The 20,464-nt window shown below is 41.3% G+C and overlaps 1 protein-coding gene across 3 annotated transcripts in view; it reads left to right on the top strand.

Annotated features, from left to right (window-relative positions):
• Positions 1-2,228: 2,228 nt before the first annotated feature.
• The window catches only part of tle2a (TLE family member 2, transcriptional corepressor a), a 63,355-nt gene continuing 45,119 nt past the window's right edge, over positions 2,229-20,464 (top strand). For all 3 annotated transcript variants that reach the window (XM_041791145.1, XM_041791144.1, XM_041791143.1), the window contains exons 1-2: positions 2,229-2,782; positions 18,880-19,043. In XM_041791145.1, coding sequence (XP_041647079.1) covers positions 2,759-2,782; positions 18,880-19,043 — 188 coding nt within the window. In that variant the 5' untranslated portion in view covers positions 2,229-2,758. The remainder of the gene's footprint in view (positions 2,783-18,879; positions 19,044-20,464) is intronic.

Raw genomic sequence — 20,464 nt, 5'->3', positions numbered from 1 at the left:
CATCAGAGTGTATTTATACTAATTTGTAATTGCAAGTTATCACTACATCCCTATCATTTAGCACTAATATCATCTCCACAGTTTGACACTGATGTTGCTGTTGGCGACAGCAGAGAAATGTTGTTGTCTGATCTTGTTTTCATCCCATCATTTAAACATCACTCCCTCCTGTCTGTTTAGTGTTACTTCACAGGCGGTTTGGCCTCTATGGCAGCACTAATTTTTGCCACACCTTAAGTTGTGGTTATAAAGGGATGCAGTTTCTCCCTCTGGCACTTTTCCACTGTTTAGGTGTGTAGGTGAGCAAGTTTTTAGTCATACTCAGCATACATGTGTGATACAATTGTCTCTTTAAAACCTCACACAGCCACACTAAAACCAAAAGCTCCTGTAGCATTACGACCATTGTGTTCCCAGGCCATTGTGGGCCCACTTTGATGTCCTGCTACTCACAGTCTCTGTGGAGGAGACAAGGGCACTGTGGGCTATGTGTATTTAATCACTGGAGCCCAGCCAACACACACAGACGCACAAACACACCCACCTAGTACACCACTCCTTCATCTGACCTGCCAATAGTAATAATGTGTGTCCTTCACTTATCATTTCTATCATCTATATTATGATGCCTCCCCCCAGCAATGAAGTCTAATACATCCTGTGCACCCCCTTCCTTAACAAACATCTATGCATGCACACACTTACACACACATGAAACATCTCCCCTGTGCAGCAGCAGACTGCAAAGCACTGCATTCCTCCTGATTTTTTTTTTTCTAATAAATGTGATCCCAGAATCCGGGAGGGAGACCAGTGCCGTGCATTAAAATTCATGGGAAAAAATGGCAATAAAATCTTTCTTTCTCTCTCTCTCTCTCCTCCTTTCTTTCCTTCGCCACTCTGCCCACTTGCTCCCCTCACCCTTCTCTCTTTTTCATTCCCTCACTTGTCTGCTCAGCGCACACACAATCCTTCCATGCACAAGGCACACACATACCCTTTTTTTTTTCCATCACCCGTGTGCACTCTCCCTCTCGTTCAATCTCTAACCCTCCTACTGGCTCGTCTTTCTCAGCATCCCCCCTGCTGTCCTTCATCCTTTATTCTCTTCCTCCTCCTCCCCTCCCTCCCCCTTCTGCCTTTCCTCTCTCTTCTTTCTCACACACACATATACCCTCACACACCCATCTATATTTTCCAACTCCACCTCTGGCAGGTTGTGATTTCCACTGTCAGAAATTGCTTTTTCAATATCTCTCTCTCTAATTATGAGCCCCGCCAAAGGGGTCTTGCCACCAGAATACCAATTTTTCCACCATCTCTGCCTCAGTCTCTACTGTAATTCTCCTTTTCCACTGGTAACAACAATGCAAGTGTGTAAACAAACATCACGCAAGCATTGCAGCATCATATGCATTGTTTTTATGTGGATATCTTTGTCACTCATTAAGATCTTTTTGGTCTTTTTCATGTTCCCTGTGGCCATGATTAATTTTTGATTTGTAGAAATAAACAGGGTTACAGAAGTCAGAGCAAATCAGCAAGGACGAAAGGGGGTAATGTAGGATTTTTCATTGCATTGAAGGTTTGTGGGAGAAAAAAGGAAAACCACCGAATCTTGATACAGCCCCCACACATCTCTTTGCCTTCTCAATCACTCCCCCTAAACCTAGGAAAGGGTTAACCTCGCAGAGCAGTTGTAGCCCGCTTGATTGACATGCTGAGCATTGTACTACCTTTCTCTCCAATCAGGAAACGGTCAGCAGCCCCCACGTGGGGTAACCTCGACGCTCATTGGCTGATTTTACCAGTGTTTACTGTGCTGAAGACGAGCCCCACGTGGAGATTTCATTCAATCACTGAACACTTCCTCAGAACCTCTGTTTCTCAAGAAAATTCTGCACTTTTATGAAATTAAAATGTTGTAATTGTGTGGATATTTTTTTCAATTACATGGCTATATGAGGATGAAGCAAATTACAATGCAACAATAACATGAGGAGGGAAGGTTTCTTTGCAAATATCATGAGGCTATTTGAAGAAGAGCATTGTCTGATTTCAGAACTTTGAAGGCTAAATTGGATTTATTTTCAGGAAAATTAACATTTTGGTTATTAAAACAACGAGTGGGGGAGGGAGAGGTAAACCTTGTCGTTTGCTCTCCCCCCTCCTTGAAGAAAGCTCCTCATATGTTATGTCCCATTGAGATTCAGAGAAGGGGGGAGTGAGAGAAGAGAGGGACTGGGAGTGTTGTGTGAAAAGAGTGCAGGCCAACGAGCGAGACAAAAGAGGCTGCGGCTGCATTGAATGTGCCGGCGGTGTGTCCGTCTCCGAAGCCACAAGCTAACCACATTTCCCCGTCTCTCTCCGGCATTTTTTTGCTACACACGGCGGAGAAATATCGAATAGGGGAACCATTTGTTATAGCTGGAAGCGCGAAGTTGAGGACTTGGGAAAAAAGAAAGCTCCCCTCCGTCGTATACCGGGTGTTTCTCCTCTCCTCTCCCCGTCCCTACTACGCGTCGAGCGCGGTGCGGTTTGGGGCTGGAGATATCACCCAGAACAAAGGAGACTTGAAGCAAGGAATGAGTGAGCCGAGACTAGCTTTGCCATTACCTTTGAAAGCGGGCCAAATGCCTCTCTGAGACCAACAATAGTACATCGGCTGCTCGTATTTCTCGACGAAGCTTTCCGCCCCAAAAGGGAGAAAGAAGAAGGACAAAAAACGCTCTCGGAGACTCACAAGTCGGCGGCTACAATGTTTCCTCAAAACCGACCACCGGTGAGTAGGCTACGTTGCTATGTAACAGTCAGCACGCGAGGTTATTGTCTCGTGTTTTCAACCTTTATTCAATACGTTTCTTCTACAAACGACTGCTCATTTTAAATGCACAACAAAGTGTGAATCAATAGTGATTGGAATCCTTACTTCGCATTTCCGGGGACTCCTTTGTGGGGAAATATGATAACAGAAAGGCTTGTTTTCTATATTTAACAACCTAGTGTAATCAATGTGTTATGAAGGTCAGACATATTGGCTTTAAAGTGACAAAATCCTCCTTGAATCAGCACCAACTTTGCTGAGTATATTTGTGTGAGTGAATCTCGTGTCCTTGGTGGCCACCACCGGTTCAGAAACATGGAGTCTCCTTCTATTTCCATACCATTGTGGAGTTGACCCAGATGATGAAGTGCGTGTTTGTTTGTCCCTTACTCACAAGGGAGAGAGAAGGAGAGAGTGAGAGAGGGGGGTGAATCAACTTGGCTTGTTGACACCTGCACTCAGTGGTGTGCCCTTCTCAAGTGCCCATTCATTAAAAAATCTGCTTTTGTTTTAAGTTCTTTTTCAGTCATAATTCATTCTCATGACTCCCTGATTTCCTGGCTTGAAAACATGAGCTGCCTCTTTTCAAGAATGGCTTAATAATACTAATAACATGCCTGTAAAGACACTGATAAATTGTTTGTTTTTTTCAGTTGTGTCTTTGTATGAAAAGTGTTAGGAGTGATTTTCATGTAGTGTAGCGTTAATTTGTTTTAGTCGAGTTAGGTGAAGAGCTTTTGAGCCAGCTGAAATACATAAACACTGGTCCTCCAGCTGTGTGAAGTATCAATTAAGACCTGCTCATTTGCCTAACCCTCATCTACATCCCTCAGCCATGTCACCCTGCACCCCACCCCTGACTGTGTTTTCACATTCATGTCCGACGCATTGAAACCAGATTAAGCACACTGTGAAGTATGACTTCATGCAAATGTGTGTATACAATCTTAATTAATTCTCCTTCTGTCATGCAAGAAAGGAACCCAAAAGATATTGTTTTAATTTGTTTGCGCTGTGACTTTATTATCTTTCTTTTAAACAGATCTTGTGAATCCCCCATAACCAAACATACAGTGCACACACAAACATCACAGGCTCACACCAACAGCTGTGTGGATGTAGCAGAGTTGACTGCAGGAAGGCAGGGCAGGAGGCAGAATGTGGCTCTGTGGTTTGCACTGTAAAACCAATCCCTCTCATCTAGCCTCTCCTCGCTGTATTCCTGTGAGAGCTCCAAACCACATCTTAATGTATGGGCAGGCGTCCCAGGGCGAGAGGAGCAGACTGCGGCGGGTCTGGGTGGAATGTTTAGGCCAGCACTGGTTTATTTCAACTCCCCGCAGATCTCAACAGGACCATGAGAGACACCCATACCTCAGAAAGTGACCGGCCTTGTCGGCTCTTGTTTGCACCTACCAGTGAAGGACCACTCAACCTGGCAAGCAAACTTAATCTGTGAAATGCTGGGCTGGCAGTAACCTGTTATTACTGGACACTTGTCTGCTGTGAAGGATTGACCCTCATAAAGCGGTGCCCTTATTTTCATGAATGTGTAGTTATTTAAAACAAAATTAAGAATGAATTTATTCATTTGATTTCCTTTCAGTGGGATGATTGCTTCTTACTAAGGCCACCACAATTGCAGAATTTTAAAACTTTGATATGATACTGGTAAAAGCAAACTCTATGGTGTCAAAATAGCAACAAAAGGAAGCCATAGGTTCCCTATTCCAGGTAATTTCTTGTTCAATGATCAAAAATGGCAGGTCAACTCATGTGCACTGTTAAAATTGAAAAGTAGACTGAGATTGCCTCTCTAATGTAATTTTTGTTAGTTTTGGTAACCTGCGTTTCAGTAAAAAGACAGTCATCATATCATTTTAACACATATGGTATCAAAAAAGTACTAAATATTGAACCCTTACTTTCTACAACAGGGTTTCTTCCGAATCCCAGACAGACAAATATAAGGAATTGTTTCTGTTGTGCAAATTGCAATGACGATACTTCAGGTAGGCTATACATAATTGTAGATCGCACACATTTAATTAATAAACTGACTAAATGCAGCACATGACCTTTTTCTAACCAGAGCATCTAACATCTTATGGTGTTCACTGATGTAATGAGACTCTGGTGTTAACAGAACATAAACATGACACAGACGTGTTCTTCACAATGCTTCAGGCTCATAAATGTGCCCAGATGATTTTGGGATTTTGCCAAAATAAAGCAGACAGGCTGAGAAGTGAACAGGACATGGCAGGCGGAGCTGGCTGTCTTAAATCCTTAGTGTTCTTTCTAATCTGCCACAGAAACATACAAGGCTATAACCAAAATGAAGATGGGGATGTAAAATCAAAGCAGAGTAACACTGTGGATTAGAATCACAATCAATTTGTTTGGCATGAAATGGCCAATGTAATACACATATGTGATCCTTTAAGGGTAACAATATCACAAACTGAAGCTTTAAGAATGTTTCTCTTGTTCGATGACCATAAATTTTTTAGTTTATACAATGATCAGAGCGTGATCAAAGATGGCAACAACAAAACAATCTGTCAAGAGGTTTCAATAAGATAGTTCAACCATTTAAATCTGAACAATGCCCTGTGCTGGGTGAAGTTTTTGCCAATTCAGAGTCATTGATGACTAACCCTGGTTCAGGATTTTTTCTTAAGGCTGTAATTTTGATCTATTTTGCAAATGTCATAATTTATGAAGGAAGTAATCACAGCGTTTTCTTAGACTTGTTTTTGAGAAATTGAAACTGCTGGTTTGATTACTGCCCAGGAGTAGGGATGTATATGAGTTTCAGCATTGGCAGGGGCAGATAATAGATCAAAAAGTTGATAATCAGTATTGGCAGATGAAAAAAAAGCTGCTATATTGTCAAAATGTCTGATTAGATTTGTGCAGTTTAGAGCAGAATGAATGGACCTCTCTCAGCTGGAGTGTTTTGCTTTTTAAAGATCCATTTTAATTTTTTCTGCCTTAATTCAAAGAGAAGGACAGTGGGTAGAGTTGGAAAATACATCTGCAGGTTTGCCAAAATGCACAAAAATTTGTTCTTAAGGTTTATGCACCAATTCCATGGAAATCTAGGCATTTTAATTGTTTAAGAAAATGCTTCAGAGCAGTTGTTCTCAGCTGATCTTGCCACAGTCTCTTAAATATCAAATCACCACCCAAATTTAAAAAACAATGCATATTTATTTAATGAAAAATGTTGCACTCTATATCTTGAATGGATCAAATATGTAAAAAATGCATTTTACACCCATGTACCTGTGATAGCACATACATTTCAACAAGTTCTCCAAAGATCTTGTAATATTTCCACATTATGAAAAAATTTAAAAATATATTTTATCCCAAGAAAATGAGTTGAAATATGGAGAAAGTATTTAACTCGCCTGTTATCTCTGTCAAACAGTAAAATGAAATGTATGGATGTATGTCTGTCAGTACTTAAGTTGACGGTAAGAACCATAGCTATGATAAACACAGTGTTGTATGATGAATAGTTCTTGAAGTACCATCCTTTATTGATTTAAAGAAACAGGATTTGTAGACATAAAAATAAGCTGCATGACTAGTGTCCAATCTGAACATTACAGTTATAACTGAGGTTGAAAGGTGAACAGTCAACAAGCCTTATGACAGAATCCGGAAATGCAATGAATCATGGAATGGCAAAAACTGTTGAAATGCTGCAGACTGTGACCTTGACCTAATTCTGATTCAGTATGTCTCATATCTCCTCTTTCAACCCCTCTTTAAGAGCTGGTGTTTCCAAGTGAATCCTTGGTCAGTGATGATTGATCAGGACAAACTGGAGAAGACCTTAATGGGGAGGATACTCGGAACAAGTGACTGGGATCCTTCTCCCATCTGTCCTCAGAGCTAGTATAAAGCAAACCTCCTCTTCCCCAGTCCTAGCATGCTTTTAGCTCTTTATCACCACTGCTGTCCAGTGGTGAGAGTGTGGCTATCGATCAGGAGCTCGCCCGCTTTTCTCAGCCACCGATTAGATGGAGAGAGAGGTGTAGGAAAAGGCAGCAGAAAATGAAGGAAAAGAAGCTGAGGGGATTGCAGGTTTACACAAGCTGTTGTGGAGCTGTGTCTCGGAGGAAAGAACAAACGAGCGGAGGGGGTTACCTAATAAAAGAAGGCACCTCCAGCAATTAAGCCAGCTGACAGGCAAACTGTGGCGCTTCGCTAATGTGGGCTGACAGCAGGGAAATTTGAATAACGAGGCTTGCGGGAGGAAGGAGAGAGGAATGAGGAGGTGGAGGGGGTCGGGAAGGGGGGTGAAAACCGAGGAAGAAAGATGTGTGGTGCTAATGAAACAGGTGCCTGGCAGCCCCTCCCGTCTAAGTGCAGGAATCATTGAAAGATTAGCAGCACATTGCTCCAGCGCGGAGCCGAGCAGATAGCCACTTGATGTACAGTGGGGGGGGTTGAACCTGTATCCTTCCTTTCCCACCTCAGCTGCTTTAACAATGCAAATCATTGCTGAATGTTGACAGCCATGTTTGAATAATTTGACATAAGAAGCTTTGACTTCAAACGGCTGTGAAAAAGGACGGTGTATTGACATGTTTCATGGTCCTCAGAGATGGGAAGGTGTGTTTTAGACGTGTGTGGGTGGATCTACAGACATACACATTCGGGATTTCTATTCTGGGTCAGACCTACTGTCACTGCGTCCTTGGTGGTAGTCAGATGAGAGAGGGAAAAAGAGAGGGAGCTCGGTGGGTGTTTACTCTGATGATCGACTGTGTGGGTAAGCAGTATAATTAGTGGCCTGACTAATGGGCCGAGCTGTATGAAGGGAGGCGGCAGCACAGCATCTTCCCAGCTCAAGGAGACAGAGTTTGAGTCAGGATTAAACAAATAGAAAACTGTATTTGAAGCATGTGGAAATTGAATTGTTTAGTCGTGTTAGTGGCATGGCTCAGGAGATGGCTATGAGTCAGCAAAAACAGTTGTTACAGAAATATCTTGTCATCTGTGTGATGGTTTACAATGACATTTTTTTAGGCCTTTAAATGCCAAGATGATAAACCCAGTAACTCCGGTGATACCCTGACTGCTGTCAGCAGACAGATTTGTACTTAAACTGCAACATTTTTCAACATCAACGACATGAATCAGCTGATTATTTTGTTTGGATATCGATCATTCCCAGAAGATGAAATCTATCAACTTTTGTAATCCAGACTTTCTTCATCACATTAAAAAGGCTCATTGTCTCTTCTGAAGTGCCTCAGTTACAGATTACCAGAATTTCTTCTGCAGATATTCATGTTGACTCCATCAAAAAAGTTCGTATTCAGAAGTTCCTAACAAAATGCATGTTCATCTAAACATGTTATAGCTAGCTTTCTCTGCATCTTTTAAAGATATATATTTTTGGGCCAGTTTTGCCTTTATTCATAGAGGAGGACAGTGGATAGAGTTGGAAACAGGGATAAGAGAGTGGGGACGAGACATGTAGGAAAGGAGCCACTGGCTGGACTGTGTACATGGGGCGCACCTTAACCATTAGACCATGTGCCCCCTACTTCGGCATTTTCTATCACTAAGTTGCCAATGCAAGCCAAGAAGGCTAAGCATTTTGACCTCTTCCATTTCATTACTCTGCGCATCCTCTCTCCTTGACTGATCTAGAAATTGTCCTCCCTCCGCCATGATGAAGGATCTTCCAATTTCTTAAATGCACCTGGAGTAGGCGAGAATTGAGGAGGCTTCCGGAGGAGCTCAGAGCAAAGATACACCACTGTTTCCTCTGTGGAAGTCTTTTAACAAAGATGAGACATGATTGGTCTGGAGGCATGGTATCTAATTATTTGCAGTTTATTCTCACAGCCCTGGTCTGCTCCAAATATCAGTTTAACATGCAGTGAGGAAAAATGTATTGATACTCTTTACAACTTTATAGCAAATAATTTAATCTCGAAGAGTTGTGTCATCACATGAAGCAGCAGATTGTTTATTGTTCCATGAAATCACAGGAAACTGTGGTGGATTATTGTACAGATTGCAATAATGCAAGTGAAATATAAAGTCTGTTATTATGCTTAATAACACAGATCTCTACATACATGTAGAAAATTCAATGGCAGATTATATGATTAAATTTAACAATCAAAGCAATACCACAGATAATGAACTTAGGCTGTATGTAAATGAATGCTCTCTTCTTGTTCAGAACATTTAATGGCTTAAGTTTCAAAGGTTTTTGAACTCCTATTTTAACGAGTTGTTCCTTGAACTACATTCTTATGTTCCTAGGACTACAAATCCATCACTCAGCACATTCTCCATGTTAATTTTAACAAATGAAACATGAAAACCAGTCAGTATGAATAGATGAATAAAATATTTTGCCATGGTATTGATAAAATCATTTTATTATCAACCAATCAAGTCCACCTTGAATTCGCTTTTGTTTCTGTTTATTATTGTCTACTTTGATTCTTTCTTTCAGCTCAGTGAGAAGCACTGTCAATGGAAAATAAAAAAAACTTCAATGGTTACAAATTTTCTAGGTCTTACTTTTATAATTATGATGAGAAACACAATGATCATTATACAGCAGTATGCTGATTTTAGCATCATCCAAACATCAAAAATCCCACTTTGAAATGGTTGTGATTTATCAACTTTCACCACATATACTTTAAAGTTTCAAAATAGTAGTTGAAGTGCTGACTGATAGGTTGAATGTTTGGATAAAAAGGGACAATGAAAATAAGTTGAAACACTTACCATATATGGGATGATTTAGTTGTCATGTCTGTAATATATCATAAGTTTGACAATGAAATTTGTTAAATTTATTGCCAGTAATGTGAAAGTCATATTGATTGCACATTTTGATGAGCAGCCAATGTGTGCGTCATTTTAAATAAAGTTGACACAAAGAATTGTGGGTCATCCTTTCTCCTCTGTTTTTGTGAAGGGTGGACCAGTGCTTCCATATTCTAAAGGAGATAATAAGGGAAACAATGAAGCTCCTTATCATTTGGAGAATTTGAACAGCCCTTATCATGGCCGACACTAAAATACTTCTCGGTCATTTCGCACAGGTAGGAACCTTCATAAGCTAAAAGAACCATTCAGATGACCCCACATTTGGTAAATTATCCTTTTTCCTCACTGGGAGGAGCTATGATGCAGGGAAGCTGTAGGAGTGAAGGATGCAAGGATACACAAAATTCAAGACCATCGTCATTGTAAAGCATGCTAGGTTGCTATTGTTAGCATTTAGCTTAAAGCTACATAGCGTCTGTGAGCATTTGCCTTAGCGGCTGGCATATAGACGATTGATATGTAGCCTTTATTGATATGACAGCTGAAGAAAGACTGGACATATGGTTGAATCTATGGTGCCTACTCTACTGACCTCATTTTGTTTTGTTCTTTAATACGGCAGATTTTTACAATGAACCTGGGCTTGTTTTGTGTCAAAATCTTGGATTAGCCAAAATCATTGTTCAAGCTTTGCAGACCACAATTTATACAAAGGTAGTAGAAGTTAAACAGTTGTCATTCCCTGTTTTCTCAAGGCCCCTCTACATTGAATATATAAACCCAAGGTGGGTAATCCTGAGCAACTGTATGAGAAGCTCTGATTGGAATCAGACTCATAGTCAATACAATAATAGATGCCCAGAGCAGACTCCCTCACCATCAGACATTGGGATGACAAATTCTGTTGCAAAAAAATAAGGCAGAAGTCCATGTATGCAGCAGGGGATGGTTTGATTGGTGTAATACTGGACTTCCACCCATGCAACCACTGTTTGCATCTTGTGTAAAACAGAAACCCAACACTGACTGATTATTTTAACCAAACTATGATCTTCTCTCAAACAAACTGAACACAGCCATTTCACAACAACCTGGGAATGGTAAACAACTAGAATGACTTTGGTTAAATCTTTATTTTTGATGAAACGTGGGACAAGAGGAAGGAGAGTCTTAAGAGGTCATCCAGGAGAAAACCATTCCTCTTGTCATTCCCTGAAGCCGTACCAAAAAGACACAAGAGAAGTGTTCCCATAAGTGGACCACAAATTCTTATGGTCACACAACCTTGTCTAACACCGATGGCCCTCTTTCAGATCCATTAGCAGATTGTGTATCATTGTGGGTCACTGTGGCCTCTGAGGATTGAGACACATCTTGTGGGCTTCCATTTATATTGACGCAGCCGCTACAGTCGTGTGCAGACACAATATAGTGCATGTGTGCTTGTAAATATTTGAGGGAAACTGTATCCATTTAGTGTTTGTAGTGGGCTCATGTGGGTGTGTAGTCTGAGGGTGGGGGGTTAGAGCGAGGATGTGAGGTCATCGTGGTTTGTTGCTTGCGGTGTAATTAGAGGTAATTCAAATGAAAACCGGAATGATTTCATTCAGGGAATGTCACAGCATTAATGGTCCCGTCATGCCAAAGTTGAATGTTTGCACTGACACTGTTCTGCAGGAATTTTTAATGTGCATACACTTGTCTGTTTATTTGTCTTTGTATGTTGTGTTGCATATGACCTTGGCATGTGCAGAGCAGAAACCCTTATCTGTCATGTATCTGATCTCCTAGCACAGTTGTATGACTGTTGTTCATGTGTTTTATCCTGTCTCAAACAATGGCCTTAATGGATTGCGTCCTTTCCTATCCCACTAAAGAGATGTGCGGTCTGATTTAAATCAGTTCTGTTCCCAAAGATAACCTGTTCACGCCCTCACTCTCATCCCCTCATCACCAGGTCCTCATTTAATCATTGCAATTGACTTAGACCTTCCAGGGCCAGATTAGTGGAGAGCGAGATTAGTGTGTGTGCACTCCTATACATCTGATGTGACGGGGTCACTCCAGGGCTTTTCTCATTGAGCTTGTGTAATAGGTGGCTTTAAACGTCTAACTTTAGCCTATGGCTTTCTCAGCTGGTTGTCTGGAACAGAACGGATCATGGCGGCGCAGGTTACCACAGCAGGCTGTTTGGGGCCTCCCCACCAGTTTATTTAAACAGTTGAGTAATCAGATGATCTCCAGTCATATCAGATAGAAGCTTTTCTTTCCAGTGCAGTTTAGCCTAAGGCAAACCTTTCTTCGTATTACAGAGCCAAACCAAGGTTATTATAGTTAACTAAAACTAATGAAATAACTAAAATCATTTTGATTAACTGAAAGTTAAATGAGAGCTTCACAAGAATAACTATAACTGTATTGTATGCTTGCTAAGCTTACAAAATAAAAAAATGTGGAACAAAACATCCTTAGCTTTAGTCTTTGACACAAGAATACTGACTGACCAAAGCCTGGGGAGTATAAAATGGTCCACTTTGATTGGTCATGACCTCTCACAGTGGTAACTTTGAGTCTTGAGTTGTATTCAAGTGTCACATTTGATTAGATCAAATTTTAGTATGTGTTTATTTTTTAGTAAAAATGTATGATGTACTTTTTCTGGCCCTTTTGGATCCACCTCTGACAAAAACAGGCCTGCCCACAGATTTGGCTGAGCCCGTGACAATCCCAGAGAATGGCCTCCTCCAGGCCCACTGTGATTGTGGTTTCTAATTTATTGATAGTATCGGTCTATGTGTGTAGGATCAGTAGCATTAGTGCTAGCATGTGCCCTGGCTAACAGTTACTTTATTTTGAAGCTGAAAAGTGTCAAGCTATTGTTGTGATCTAAAGTTGAAATTATATATTTGTTCCACTTTTAAGCTCTTTTTGCCCATTTTGCCACTTGTAAGCCATTTTGCAGCTTTGTAGACACTTTCCATGGCCTTTTCTGCCTCTTTTTGCCCCTGTGAACCCATTTTACCACTCTTAAGCCATTTTGTAACTTTTTTAACTCTTTCCACTATTTTTTAGCCTATCTCTGCCACTGTTTACTTATTTTTGCTACTTTTAAGCCATTTTGCCTCTTTTAAACTCTTCCCAGCACTATCAACCCATTTTTGCCCCCTTTTTACCCTCTTTTTTAGGCCCTTTACATTATTTTTCACACACATTTATGCTATCATAAACACATTTAGCCACTTTTGACCCATGCTTGCCTCGTCTCAATCCCAGTTCACCACCATTTTTTCCACCTACAAGCCAGTTTGCCAATTTCTAAAGTCTTCCCACCACTTTTCTGCCTGTTTTTGCCTCTTTAAACCGAATTTTGCTACTTTCTAAAGCCTTTCCACCACTTATTTGTCATGCCAATTATTTGCCTGTTAACCCATTTTTTTCCACTTTCAAGCCACTTTGCAACTTTTCAAACTCTTTCCACTATTATTCCTGCCTATTTTTGCCTCTGCTAACCCATCTTTGCCACTTATTACACATTTTTATTCTATTTTTAAGGAAAGGGGTGTACATTTTTTAGAAGGCCACAAGGGCATACAGTCAAAAAATATTGATGAAGAATTTTGTTACTTCAATAAGAGTGGTCATTATTCAGGTAAAAAAATACAATTATCACATGTTAACTAAACAATGGACCATGATTTTGCTGACCTCCATGGGCCCCTTTTTGGCTGGGCCAACAAACTAGCAGTAGAAACTAATTAAAACTAAACTTAAATTGAGAGCTACAAGCCAAATAAAAATAAAAACCATAACCTTGAGCCAAACATCACGTTTGTAAGATCCAGCCTTTAATTGTGTAACAGTGGTTTGAGACTACATGAGCTCTTGTCAGGGGGGAGGCAGCGTGCCCCTTGTTTGCTCTCCAGTTAGGACACGACCCACGCGGCAGGGAATAACTGTGTGTTGTAGGATTACAAGGTGAGTCTCACAGCCTAGATCTATTCCCAGAGGTCACCGGGGCAGCTCGGTTACCTGACTTCTCACTTTAAAGCCAGCTCAGCTGTTTGCCAGGACGCGGCTTTTGGATAGGCACATAGCTTTGGTTCAAAGGAGGACGCAGGTTATGTGTTTTGGGATAGGAATTCTGCTTTGTGTTTCAGACAGAATCGGTGTCCAGTCTGGTCTGGTGTTAATCATCATAGCAACAATCCAAAGCAGCAGACTGGAGCTGTGCGTAAGGGTCTGAGTGGCTGAGCAGAAGACAACATGGTGCTTTCCTCTACCTCTAAAGAAGTGATTTCTTCCTCTTCTTCTCTCTGGCCATATTCCTACACCCATTTCTGAGGAAGATGTTCCTCCTCTCACCTGTTCTCTAGAGACATAACAAAAATGGAACCTAAAAAAAGGAGAAGGGAAAGATATGATAAGAAACCAGAGAGAATCCTCTCCTTCCATCCTCTTTAAAATGGCCTTGGTGCTCTTTTTTCCCCTGTGAAGAGTAATTGCTGTGTGTGTGTCCTGTGAAAGAGCAGAGGAGACTGCATGTGCGTGTGCGTTTAATCATGGGTCTTTGTCTGCATGTACTAACTACGTGTGTGCATTTAGTGAGACTGTGTGTGTGTTAAAGTTGGGTTTTTTTGAGGGAAAGGGGTGTGTGTCTGTCTGGGCTCTAGGAGGGGATCTGGCGGACAGATTGAGAGCAGCTTGTTAGAAAGAGGAACAATGAGGCCACAGCCCCTCTCCTATCTTCTTCTTCTTTTCCATCCCTTTCTTCTCCTCTCCTTTGTTCCCTTTCCGTCTTTTCCACCTATTTTCTCTTTTTCCTCCTCCTTTCAAATCTATTACCAACTGTTCTCCTCCTCTTCCCATGTTATTTTCAACTTCCTCACTTGCATGTCTCACCATACTATTGCTCTAATTTCCCTCCATCACATCTTTCTCTCGTTAACATGTTCCTTCTATTCAGACCTCTCGCTGTCTGTTCTTTCTCTCCACATCCTCCTTTCCTCACTGTTCCTCTTTTGATAATGTTCCACCTGCTGTTATAGCTTTAAGAGCTCTCTCCCACTGGAATCATCTCATGCTCACGTATTGACGCACATGTAGGAATGTATGTCTCTGCTACACATGTCTGGACTCATATAGAGTTAGCAATCTCCGCTCTTGCATTGCCAAAATGTAAAGTCTTATTTTGAAGCCTATCTTGCTGGAATTCTTTTTGAAGTTGACATTAAGTGATGTTGAGATGATGTTGTTTATTAAGCTTTATTTATGTGTGACAGACATTGTTAACTGGCAAGCTATCAAGATATTTTTATTATCAACATTAATGATTGCTTCTGTCAGTCACGCTACTCACATGCTTTATGCATAGTTTTTTTTTTTTTTTGAGCAGGAAAGCTAAAGAAGTGGTTTTAGAGCTGTTTTGGTGTTGTCTTTATCAGCATTATCATTTCAGAACCAATAAGAGAACAGTTATAATCCCTTAAAGAAGAAACTGGCTAATAGGGGAAAAAAAATTCTGCACTTATTTCACACTTCTGTCAAGAATTTAAAGCAGTAATGTGAAAGCAGAGCTTTATTTTTGGATTACTGTTAATTTGGAATATAAACTGCAATGTTTTTTTGGGATTGCCCAGGGTTAAAGGGGTTCAAACCATCCTCAAGCATGTCCATTTTGTTCAGCATAGCCAACAGTCCAGTTTCTGTGCAGTTTTGTTTGCTCTTTTAGTACCACCTCTTTAGGCAGAATGGAGTTTGAGCATCTACTAGCTACAGTATGGTAGCTGAACAGGTGATGATATCAGCTGACAGGAGCCTGCAAGTAACAGAGACCTCCTCTGTCTGTCACTTGTGGGGCTTTTCCACCATGACTTTTGACCATGCCGATCCAAACCAAGCTGATTTACTTTTCCATCACTAGTCTGGCTGCACCGGGCTATGCCATGCCCAAACTGGTCCTGCTCTGGAGCTGGGCCCAAACGGGCCCACCCTGCCTCCAAGTGTGCCAGTGAAACTCAATAACACAGCCAGTAACACAGACGTGTTAAAGAAGCAACCTGTGCACCAAACCTTAAAATTCCTGCTGGAGTATTGATAGAAACGTTGACATAGAAACAATGGCCTACTCTTGGACAGCACAAAACAATGCTTAATGAATCGACTCAAAACACTGCGTCATCTACTCCAGACACGCCCTCAAACAGATTGCTTGTGGTGGAAAAGCAAATTCCAAACCACGCTGGGCTGCCGTGCCAAGTCAAACCATGTAGAGCCAAGCCACACAATTTAATGGAAAATCCCCCTTGTTGTCCTGACTGTTGAGTGCTTCCAGTCAAACCGGCACTCTTCAGTAACAACAGTCAAGTTTCTGTTTTCTGAAAATGCACAATTATTATTAATGAGGAAGAAAAGCTGTTAAAAGTGGTGCCAAATCCCACCAGTCTGGTCAGTGTTGTCTTGTATTCCAGCATGTCCTGAGCAGTGAAGCACCTGTTTGCTATGAATGGAGTGAATTCTCAATTGCGTTACGTGGCATTCAGCATATGAAGGAAGCTGCACACACATGCAGTAATGAGGTTGCATGTCTTAGTATGTTAAAGTGGTATACAATAAGTCTTTCCACTGAGCAGCCTAGTTCAATTGGTACAGCATGGTATGCTTTTATTTGCATTTACATCATCAAAGGTTGGAAATGGTCCCATAACTGACCCGTCCCATCCCACTTTATTTGGCATCCTTCCATAGCCAGGCTGAGTGACAAAACATGACTGTCTGCTGCTCTATGGGGAGTGGGTGAAAACGGGAGAAGTGACTTAACATCCACTTAAATTGGGGCTATCTGAACTTGACAGAGATTCGTACTGTTTCCTGGACTGTTGACATTGATATGTGATCACAAATCCGGTTTCCTGACACCTGATTTCAGGTACATGAAGCAGAGCCTGAAAGCACTTATCAATGATGGATGTGAAACTGTTTTCATGTCAGTTTTTTAATGACAAAGCTTAAGATCAGTTCTTTTTTCCATATTTGAGGGAATAATTTGTGATTCAGTCTGTCAATAGATCACTCTGTGATTGTTGAATCTGTTTGCAAGAAATCACATGGTACAACTCTCAGCTTTTATATTTTGTCATATAAACTGTTATAGTGTCAAACTTTTACTTCATGAAGTGTTCATGGAAATAGCTTCAGTATTTTACCAAATAGAAATCACGGTATTTAACAAAGGTAACTTCATTTATCTGTGATAGACATTGATGGAAACACTGAAACACACTGAAAACAGTGCTAATCGAGCGTTGCAGTACTGTATGTACAGCTATAAAAAATAGTCTGTTGTCATTAGATGCTGTGTCACCTTAGGTATTATTTTTACATATGGTTGATCTGCTAAAGGTTTTAATTTTCCTTTAAGAGAATGGACTGGGAGTTTAGCTCATATTTATCACTAACTGAATGCTTGTTGTAGCTTCTGTTATAGCTCAGCTTCATCTCATGTCTTTATCAACGTGCTGTTGCAGCTCCAAACATTTCTATAAACATATTCCATCAGCTGAGGATCTGTACTGACTGCAGTTAACAAGATGTTGCTATCAAAACCTCAACATTTTTACTGCTCATTCCCTACTGAGTTCTGTCACCATTTTTTCCTTCCTGCAACTCCACGGCCTGACCTGCAGGGACTCGCTCTGTCTGTGACACGACATTCATACCCTCTACAGTCCTCCCACCAAGTGAGGGTACAGATGTCTGTGGAAATACAAACTGTTTGGGGGTTTACTGTGCTGAACCCTACTTAACCATACTCTTTCAAACTGGACCACCAGGTGGAAATGCAGCTCATGTAGACCCGATCAATAAGCTGTAGCCATGCTTTTAGATGAAAAAAGGTATTATTATACACCAGATTTTACAGTAGTTCTTTAAAGCTCCTGTCAGGAACATTCTATTTGTGTTGGTTTAGGCTCCACTGTGTGGACAAAGCAATGCATCTTCTTTGCCGATTTGGAAATGTAAATGTGTAAAAGAGTTAGTTTTATCCAAATGGTTCTCATCCTGCATTTATGGATAACTTATCAAGGATCTTTGCCATGAAAAAAAAATGTGGTTTTAACTAAAACCATTCACACTATTTGACACCTACCCTGTGGCAGTGATCACAGGTTTGAAATACAAACATATAGAAGTAATAAATCTTCTTTTTAATGATCTTGTTTGTTCTTCTAAATCATGTAGAGGTATTAATGTTCATTTCCTCACAGAAGCTTTAAGTCAAACAAAGAGGAGATGATTATAGAATTATTAGCAATAGCTTTTGCTATTGATGTTTTTATCCAATCAAAATATCTTTCTTTCTATTAAATAAACGATCTTTCTTGGTTATGCCTAATTCTTTCTTGTACATCTCCCATCACTGGCTGACTACAAACTAAAAAGTGTTTAAGTAACCTTTTCCAACAAAACTCTGGATTAAAATAAACTAACAGAGCTGAAAAAGAATGCACCTTCTTTCAGGAAAATTACAGCATGTTACTATCACTTCTCCTCACCATCACACTTGACCATAGGGAGGCTTGTGAACCGGCTGCCCTGTTGGCCCCTGCTCTCTGTTATTCTGACAGAGAGCTGTATAGACTGACAGACGGACAGCCCCCACCGCCCTGCTAGTCTGCCTCTCAGCCCCCTTTTGTCTGCCTGTCCTGCAGCATTACCCCTATGGTTGTAGTCTCCTAATTGCTCTGAACCCTGCAGAGATGGCAGACTAAGCACAGGGTTGGGAGGGGTCTTTAGCCACGATGGGATCCTTTTTTCCCCCCATTTTTCTCCCTCCAAGCACTATGTCTCTCTTTATTTCTCTCTTCTGCTCAAGCTTGCAATTAGACAAAGTGTGCTCTCATTTGGCTCAGAAGCTCTTGTAGCTCTCCTTTTTCCCATCCAAGCCTGATGCATTCACATCTGTCTCTGCTGGGGGTGACAGTGTGTACACATGTATAAAGATGTGCATGTATTGAAACACTGCTACAATGAAACCTTGCCTCCTTAGTTGTCATTGTTTAGTGTTTTGCATAGATGCAGTTCAGTGGATTGGATTTGTCATGTCAAACAAAAACAATCACCACTTCCATCATAAGGATTTTATACAAATTGCTGCTGCTATCATCAACGATTCTATATTTTATAAATCTTCTCAGTCAAATGCCTAAGGTTGCTCTCCTCTGTTTTCATAGGCTCCTCTCCAGCCACCCCCTGGTTCCTCTGCCTCAGTGGTGGCTGCTGCAGCAGCCGCCGCTGCAGCAGCATCGGGACCACCCCAGTCACTGAAACTAACATACCCAGAAACTTTGGACCGCATCAAGGAGGAGTTTCAGTTCCTGCAGACCCAATACCACAGGTGTGTGTTTGCATTTCAATAGTCTTTTCACCGTTTGTGTACAGTTTCTCTTGGGAATTCACACTACAAACAGCACTTTGTTTCAAGTGAAGTGCAAAGAGTGGTAGTGGTATGTTGTTAAGGGTGGAGCTGAGGTGCTCATCTATGATCCAGGAATGCCACTTAAGGTAATAGATCCATAACGTCTAAAGCTTATTGGGTGCCAGAAAACTGCATGGTGCTGTGCATAGATCAGGTGGTATTTTACAGCTCTGGAAATTTATCACAGTCACAATCCTTTCATGCTCCATATGTACATCTAAGTCCACTCTCCAGAGAAATCTAGCAGGCACTTTGATGTGTTTGATTGATCCATGCAGTGTGTTGTCAGATGTCTGTGCATTGAGCTGTTTCAAAAATTGGACCTTGTTCAACTACTTTGCCAAGTGACAGCATCATTTCCTTGCCTGCACTTGTTGTCCTACAGATGTACATGCACACACATACACAAACACGCTCAATCAGTGAGATAATGCAGTGCTATGTGATGTTTTGACTAACTTTCTTGGCAGCGCTTCCTGGGCCATAGGGGTTATACGCAGACGTCTCTCTTGCTGGAGAACTGTATGGTGTGCTTGATGTGCAGGAATGTGCACAGAATGCCTTTGAATGTGGGATTTGGGCTGTGTGGAGTCCCAGCTTCCCTCTCTCTCCCCCTCCCGTTTCTGTTCTTGTGGCACACCTTCACAGGACCACCCCCCACCCAACTCTCCTCCTTGCATCCTGCTTTGATTTAGCCGGCCAGAATCTCCCCTTCCCTGCCTCCCCTCTCTGTCCCACTTCAAACTGCTTTTGTGCAGCACCCTTGTCCGCAGCCCCTCTAACCCCTGTGGCTACTGCTGTGCCCCTGAGCACACTAATGCCTGTGTGTGTGTGTGTCTTTATCCTAATGTCTATTCTGCTCACTAAAGGAAAACCAATGTGAGTCCATCAGCTCTCAGTCTAGAGTCCCTAAACTAGCAATCAGCAACTGGAGGCCTGGGGGTCAGATCAGGCCCCCCACAGCTTCCCATGTGGCGCCCCAGAAGATGATTAAATTAAAAAAATGTGTTATTGCATTGACAGTGTCTTTTCATTTTCAAAATTCCTAAAGGAACCCCAAAATGGTCTGAGATAAAAACATTTATCTGGATTTGCTTGATCAGTTTCACAAAAATCCACCTGTCAGCCAATATTAGTAAGTAAGATGTATGATAAACACACACTCATCAGTCCATTCTTGATGAGAACTGCTGGCTAAAGTGTCAACCTACCAATTTCACTGCTCGGATATCAAAAATAATTTACAGTTACAGTCCTAGAAATATTTGGCTAAAATATCTCAATCACCCCCTTGTGGCTGGCAGCAGTATAGGTGATAGGGACTGAAGTTACTGCTAATG

This window comes from Cheilinus undulatus, linkage group 7, assembly GCF_018320785.1.
Source record: "Cheilinus undulatus linkage group 7, ASM1832078v1, whole genome shotgun sequence".
Taxonomy (NCBI): Eukaryota; Metazoa; Chordata; class Actinopteri; order Labriformes; family Labridae; genus Cheilinus; species Cheilinus undulatus.
The sequence above is the reverse complement of the archived record's forward strand: the minus strand, read 5'-3'. Positions and strand labels throughout refer to the sequence as shown.